General features: G+C 24.3%; 1 protein-coding gene across 1 annotated transcript; it reads right to left on the reverse strand.

The window, feature by feature from the left end:
- Window positions 1–21: 21 nt before the first annotated feature.
- Window positions 22–1789, reverse strand: LOC136982116 (myophilin-like). Its single transcript, XM_067278539.1, has 4 exons — window positions 1608–1789; window positions 857–993; window positions 575–785; window positions 22–455 (listed from the first exon to the last, which is right to left on the reverse strand). Exons 1-4 carry the CDS (start codon window positions 1659–1661, stop codon window positions 285–287), a joined length of 573 nt encoding a protein of 190 aa, XP_067134640.1. The 5' UTR covers window positions 1662–1789; the 3' UTR covers window positions 22–284.
- Window positions 1790–8051: the final 6262 nt, after the last annotated feature.

Below are 8051 nucleotides of genomic sequence, written 5' to 3' on the forward strand. Positions count from 1 at the left end.
AAAAAACACATCAAGCCAAGATAGTAAAAAAATTATTTAATTTACTAAATTCGAACCAGATTAAGACAGTTTAAAACTCATTAACAATTTTGAAATTTCAAGTATTTTTGTAAATATTACTAATAAAATTTCAAAATCTTCATAACAATTACAAAACTAAGTCACGTTAATTTGTACAGATAACATGAAACTGCAGAAAGTACAAAAACATGTAAAAAATTCATTTGTTTAAAAAAAAATAGAATATAAATATAGATTTTTAGGAATACATTCTTCGAGAAGCTTTACATATGACGAGTATTTCCGAAATTAATTCCGCTTTGGGTTGCGCCTTTGTTCGATCCGTACTGAAGCCCAATGATTGTATTTCCAGCTTTCAGCTGTTCGTCCGAAAACTGACGAACGTTGCTGTCAGCTTCTTTAGGACCGATACTCTTCAAACCATATTTGGAAGCCTGGAAGAATAAAAAAAAAAAAAAATTATTTGATAAACGACTACTAGGAAATTTGTGATTAGAGAAGAAGATTGAACAACATTTAATTAAGTCGAATTTTATACAAAAACTTAATTTACCTTTCTAGCTAATGATTGAAGGCAAATACAAACTGAAGGAAGATTTTGTTTTTCCCATAAATCTACTGTCTGGAAAGTTTCTTCCGCAGGTACACCTAATCTGCGAGCATGTTCTAAGAAGTTATTAATGTTCTCCATGCATTTGAACGCCATTTTTGTATTGTTGATTTTTTTCTCGGGAATACTACCAGGTTGGAAGATGTTGATCAACCTAAATTAAAAAAAAAAAAAAAATTAGAACCCCTACATACAAAAAGCAACTTGAAAGGCTCGAATACTCACCTGCATAGAACTTGTCCATCTTTTAAGATGGCATAGAGATTATCCGGATTGCCATCGGTATCAATGTCTATGTCCATAACATCTTTTAACCATCTTAACAATTCGCCGGCTAATTCTACATCATATTTAGCTTGAATCTTAAAAGTAAAGATATATTAATATACACAATTGTTTTTTTTTAAATAAAAAGTTATGTATTCATTCGATTTAAGCCTTTCTCGGAAACCGCAATTTTCATGTTATTAATTTTGTCAACCCACTCAATAACCGAAAAAACTTGAAATTGTGTTTAAAGTAAGATTATGACAGATGGGAAGGGCGGTTTACACTACGTCTACCTTATCTCCACTCCCATTTCCTTCTGAAAGAACTGGTAGTTCCTTTTAGTCGTGACAGTTCGAGTCAGATAAAAATTTCAAAGTTCAAATATCAACTTATGAATCATCCGTTTCGCAATTTATTTAAAAAAAAAAAAAAAATTCTCAGACATGAATATTTACTTAATGCACTTAACTTTGCATATTTCGAGGAAGAAAAATAAGAAAACGAAGCTGATAAATCCACACTTAAAAACGTTAGCGTTGTGTAAACACGCTAAATTACTTAAGAATTTAATTAATTATATTAGCAAAAATTATAAATAAACTAAATAAAACTTTTAGCTTAATTTTTTATTTAAGTTTGCCGACTTTAAAAGTAAATAATAATATTTTAAAAAATAAGTCAAAAAAGGTATTTAAGTAATACTTACTTTGCTATGAGCTTCGGCTGCTAAACCAGATTTAGTAGCTCTGTTTTCCGCCATCTTTATTATTTTTTTTTTAATAAAATACTTGTTTAGACAAAAATCAGGGAGCGTCAAAGAGACAACAACTTCAACTTCTTTCTTCCAACGTTTACTTTGCTTTTGGCTCTGTGGATAACTTCTACTTCAAATGGCACGTGACGCCAGCTTAAAAGTCTAATTGGTCAGAGCTCTTACGTCATCGGGACTGTTACGTGTAACTAGGACACGTGCAGATAACGTAATTCACGCGAGCGTTTTTGACTATATATGGTAAACCACCCACTGTCCTAATTTTTTACTAAACTTTCGATAATTATTTGATACGAATTGAAAAAAAAATTAAAATATCGATCAAGGATGGATAACACAAATTTTAATTTTCTTATCGGGGAAAAAAAATTAAAGAAGATAACAATAACCATTTTAAAATGTTAAAATTTAACTTTTATTAATACTTAATAAAAATATTATATTTTCAGGGAATAAAATTTTACGTTTTATTAAAAAATTTTCTAGTAAAATAATATTAAATAAATGTATTTTATTTTTTAATGCCAATTATTAATAACAGATGGCGCGTTGAACTTGTTTTTTTTTAAATTTAAATTTCATTTTTTAAAAACTTGCTATCCATTCTTGCTTCTTAAAATCAATTTTAAAAAATATTATTAATTATCGCGTATTTTAATGAATTGATTCCTAATTTGGAAGTGAGAACTTCGCTGACGTCATCATCATTACGAATAATAAAAGAAAAAAAAATATCATTATCGATTTATTTATACCGATGTCGCTCCTGTATATTCAGAATAACAGTAAAATAAGGTGTAAATAATAAGTTTAGTGGGTCGTATCAATCACTAATTTTGAATATACAGTAGATAAGGTCACTGCAATGAGGTCAAAAATTCGTATTTAGTTAGCAAAAATGTAAATTTTTCTCCCCTTAAAATGGTCTGGCGCCAGACGTTTTAAAGGGGAGTTTATGTCCATGTTAACTGCGAGTTATCTATAAAGTAAGAGTCTGTTGATCACATTCTTGACTAGGGTTGCATTACTTTATATTTACTGTGTCAACACAGTTTTGCCCAATATGGCTGGGTTAAATAGATATGAGTCAGTAAAATAGGGTGAATTCACAATTGACTCCAAAGAAATGTAATTCATCATCTTTATATGAAAATTTAACGTTTCTTTATAAAAAATCACTTGTAGATTAAATTGTATTTGTGTTAAATTAAGCCCATTGCTAAAAAAAACGAAAGATTTATAATATTAATTTATAAAATATCTTAAAAATTCATACGAATTAATTTAAATAACAAAAAAAAACATGTATTTTTATCTTGATAAAACACTACATCCTGCATTTTCTGGTGTGCTGTTACGTTAGATAAAAGTTCTATTAACTATTATTATTAATATTATAATTTTTTATTTAATGAACGGAAAAAAAATCTAGAATTCAATTTTAAAATTCATGATAAAAAAATAATAATTTATAAATATAGAAAATCCTTTATATGGAAGTTAAACAAGACTGATGAGGTCACGGCATTGACAGATTACGTTAATTGTGACGACAGTATTGATAGGGATTACGTCACGGAATTTGACACCAACATAAGCTCTTCTATTCACCTAATATCTTTAATATTAATGCGCGGAATGAGGTTGGGTGAAGGAAAAATATCAAGTTTTGTAAATAATCCTCTTTATATTTTTATTTTTATATTTTTGATTAATAATAAATGACAACTTCAAAAATTGGATATTTCATAATTTCATATTTTACTATGTTATAGAAATGAAAATAAGAAATGAATTAAATGAAAAATAAAATAGAATAATTCAGCATTTATAAAATAATAAATCATAAAAAGGCTTCAACTTGAACTATTTTCCATTATATTATATTATATAAAAACCACAACTAAAACGGATGTTAGATAGTAAAATTGCTTGTTAAATTAACTTTAAAGGATATATTTTATTATAAATTGTTCGCATATAAAATATTCGTAACGATTTAAAAATTTATTTAATTTTTTAAATAGAAAGTCATCTGTGGTTTCTACAAGTCAAAGTACTATTACTGCATAATAGTATCCTTACAATACTAAACAGATAAAAATAATTTAATACTCAAATAGTTAAATATTTAATTATAAAATGAAAAAAAATTCATCTAATTTTATTTTTAAAAACTAGTTTATAAATTTACGTATAAAGTAATTGCTCAAAAATACTTCCACAGAATCGAACTGATAATAAAAAAAAAAAGTTATCAGAGATTAACACATAACACAGGCTTATCAACATATTTTAATACTTATTAAAGGTATTTAACATTCAACATTTTTTTAAGCATAAGATAAAGGATTTTATATAAATTTTTATTGTACTTCCGAATAAAAACGCCCATAAAAGGCAAAGTTATTGCCTTCTATGGGCTTCTATGTTAAGGGTGGATGGTGAAAAATATCAATAAGTTTGTAATAGTAAGATGCAGGCCTTTTTTGAATATGATACGCGAATTTTACTGAAATTAAATATTCTTTTTTTATTTACATTCTATTTTTAGAATGCGATTGAAAAATAAAATCATAGAAATATAAAATGTCAATATATCGTAAAAGATGAAATTTCATATTCTTCGTACGTAAACATGAAATTTATCTTTTATTATATGGAATTAATGCTGAATAATAAATTCCTTCCGTCTATCCTAAAGAATATAAAAGAAAATATTCTATAATATAAATCGATTAGTAATAATATTAAATAGGAAAATGATATGTACATAAATATTATCGAGAATTTAAAATTAGACAATAGAACTATTGTTCGATGATGATAATAATAATAATATAGGCCTATAACTTTGAAGAAGAATATAAAATAACGATTGAAAGTTTGGACAACTCGGGAAATTTATTTTGGAAAAAAATATAGATAAATAATTAAATTATAACGGTTAAAAATTTATAAAATTATTGCCATAATATACAGAAATTTAAAAAAATAAAATAAAATAAAATAAATATTCATCTGTAGTCATTAAAATTAAATCCTGTTACTAATCAAAATTATTCAAGTACATATCTTATCAAAGGAAAAAACTATTTTATTTAAAATATTTATAGATAAAATGCCAACATTTAAGCGTTGAGCAATACGATATCGATATAAAAATAACAATAAAATCGTTACATACAAAAATTTTTTGGTATGGAAACTTTATTTGAATAAAATTCCGACTGAATTTTTATTTATTTATTTAATTATTTTATCGTTTTCATATCAAAAATTTCTATATTTAATTTTTGTGACGTAATTCGTGTCCCAACAGAACGCGATTAGACAATCGCCTTTCCTCGTGACGTCATATAACGTTATATGTATGTATATAAAGGGATTTGACGTGTTGTCAACTTGATTTTCAATTTAAATGAACGTTTATTTCTTCAAACAATACTTTAAAAAATTAAAAAAAAATATGGAATACTTAAATTTTTAATCATATATTTATTTTTATTTTAAATTTTAATAATTAAATTTCATATTTAAAATAAAACTATTATTGTTATTATTATTATTATTAAGGCGTAAGGTATTTACAAATTTAATTCTTTATTTAAGTTTTCTTAATTCAATATGGCGTTAGTAAAAAATAAAAAAATTTGAGGAATTTATAATTATTCATTTAAAAGCTGAAGGCGTTTTATTTAAAATGTGATTAGGTTAGTTATTAAGATAATCTTAAACAAACAGGAAGCAAGATAGAGTATAAATTACTCGAATCCATTATTTTTCATTGTTAAATGACATAGCGAAAAGTTAAAGTTGGCTTGAATAATTAAATAAGGGTCAATATCTTCCCCCATCGAGTCGTTGATGTCAAAACTAAACATTCATTTCCGTTTGTCTCCCGAGAATCTGTCCAACTCTTGAAAGATCAAAGTTCATCTTATGTTCTAATTTAAACCATTTTAATGGATAGAAAGAATATCTTACCTTTTCTATTAAAATGATCCTCTTTAAGTTGAAATAACGTCCAATTTTTCAGAATAAAAATAGTATACAGCGAAGTAGAGTTTTCTGTTTATGTGACTTCTGCTAGCATTCTGATATGAAGATTTTTAAAAATTATTTTTTAATATTGAAATATAAATTTACATTTAACTGTCACTGTGATTTATATTTTGTAAAATTTATAATCTATACATGAAAATCCAAAAATGTTTGTAAAGTTTTAATAACATATTCCCTTCCTTTACAGACTTATGAAATAAATTCCCTATGTGTATTTATTTATAAATTTATTAAATAAATTACCTTATATGTTGTTATTTAAAAGTTTATGAAAATAGTTTATATTGATATGTCTTTTTCACAGATCTATAAATAAGTCTTATTTAAATAAATCTACTCATATTTACAAATTTATAAAGAAATCTTATATTTGTCTGTCATTTCTACATTTATAAATATCTTATTTCCATATTTTTGTTTATAAAAATTTGAAAATTCTTTCATATCGTCCTCCGCATCTTTATCAGGATCTTGATTTTTATTCATCTTCTTTAGAGCTTTATAAATAAGACTTAGTATTTCCCTTTCTTACTGAATACTTTAATAAAACTAAAGAGAACTTTTTTTTCTTTACAAAGTTTATATCTGTTGTAAAAATAAACCAGTAAAGATAAGTCATACTATATAAACAGGTGGTTATACTCTCAGTTTATGGACTTAAAAGGACCCACTCAACTTAAAAACTCCGTCTTTCTAACTTACTAAAAGAGGTTTCCTTCAAGTAGAATGGCCCATTCTCCTTTTGTGGACCTCTAAAGAAAATATAGGATTCACAGAATGTGTTTCCAATATAAAAAAAAAATGCCATAGTAAAATCTCAGTTATACTATTTTTACACTCCCTTCCTGTATAAAGTTTAAGTCCAGAAGATCCATGCTCAATCATACCAGCCTATTGATGCGTTATTTAAAAAACAAAAAAGAATACGTTCAATTGTTGTTTTCGTATATATATAAAAAGTAAATCTGAATTATTGATTGATCTATTTTATAGTTACAGCTCTCAAGAGAGAATAAAAAGCCATCAAATAGAGTAAATAATTAAGAAGAAGCGCTCTAAAAATGTTTATGTAACAAAAACAACACAACTAACGCCATCTCGTAGCAATAATAAAATTAAAACAATACAAAATACAATACAAAGTTGAATTTAAAAATAACAATAATTTATTTTTTAAAAAAAACTATATTAATAAATCGTATGAATATCGATTTTTAATCAGAATTTTAAGTGTGTGTATTTTATTATTATTATTATTATTATTTATTTTTAAAAGTAACTACCAAATCTTGTCTTAACGAAATTTATTCTTTCAGTTATTTATTATTATTATTATTATTATTCAAGTGAATAATAAATTCACACGTGTGTAAATACAAATTTACATATAATCATCAAAGCCTCTTGCAAGTATAGAATGTTAATTACACGGCTTAATCGAACATGTATACAGTTTATTTATTTTCGGGATGATATTTTCTCAAAATAAAAAATTAAAAAAATATATTCATTCTTTTATTTATTACAATGTTTACAATTAAAAGAATAATTTTAAAATATTCTTACGTAAATAATAAATATTAAAATAATTTTAATTTATATATATATATACTGTATATATTATTCATTAAAAAAGTAAGAAAGTTATAGATTTTAATTAAGTTCATTTATATCAATAAAATTATTTATAGATTTAACTTACTATTTTAAGCATATCAAATTATTTTATATTATAATTATATTTATTACTTTATTTTAAATTTATAGAATTTAGGAATATTTAATAGAATATAATCGAATTTAATTTCTGTAATGTGTTTATCGCTTCATATTGATTTTTTTACTCTATTTTTTAATGCATGCTTTATAATGTAAAGAATATAATATAAAAAACTAAATATTAAATTACATATAAATCAATTTAAATATATACTTTTAAAAATAAGAGAATTATTCATTAATTAATAAGAAACATTAAAAACAATGAAAGGTTTGCATGTAAAGCACTATTAAAACATGTATTTTTAATATAAATTTTACTGGTTTTAAGCTAAAATCTTCCATTCAATTTTAACTTTAGAATGTATTTACTCATATATTTGAACTGGAGTATAGAGTTAAACGTGTACAAATCGTAGATTTGTATGTTAATTTTACGCTGTTCATCGTAAATAAGTTATTAATATTTTATATTGAGTTTGATTTCAGTTTTATGTACGTTTATATGTATTTACTTTATATTAGAAAAATTAAGTTTCAGCCTAAACATTTCAATTTATTAATATCAATAATGTATATACTGTATTCTACCCT

Source organism: Centruroides vittatus, unplaced genomic scaffold (genome assembly GCF_030686945.1).
Source record: "Centruroides vittatus isolate TY-2023 unplaced genomic scaffold, ASM3068694v2 contig_808, whole genome shotgun sequence".
NCBI classification, from domain to species: domain Eukaryota; kingdom Metazoa; phylum Arthropoda; class Arachnida; order Scorpiones; family Buthidae; genus Centruroides; species Centruroides vittatus.

Bases quoted from the DNA above. Each gene is read 5' to 3' on its own strand.
- LOC136982116 (XM_067278539.1), bottom strand. From the start codon at position 1,661: ATGGCGGAAAACAGAGCTACTAAATCTGGTTTAGCAGCCGAAGCTCAT. The intron at 786-856 runs GTGAGTATTCGA...TTTTTAATTTAG, and splicing joins GATGGACAAGTTCTATGCAG to GTTGATCAACATCTTCCAAC. The intron at 456-574 runs GTAAATTAAGTT...TTATTCTTCCAG, and splicing joins TTCAATCATTAGCTAGAAAG to GCTTCCAAATATGGTTTGAA.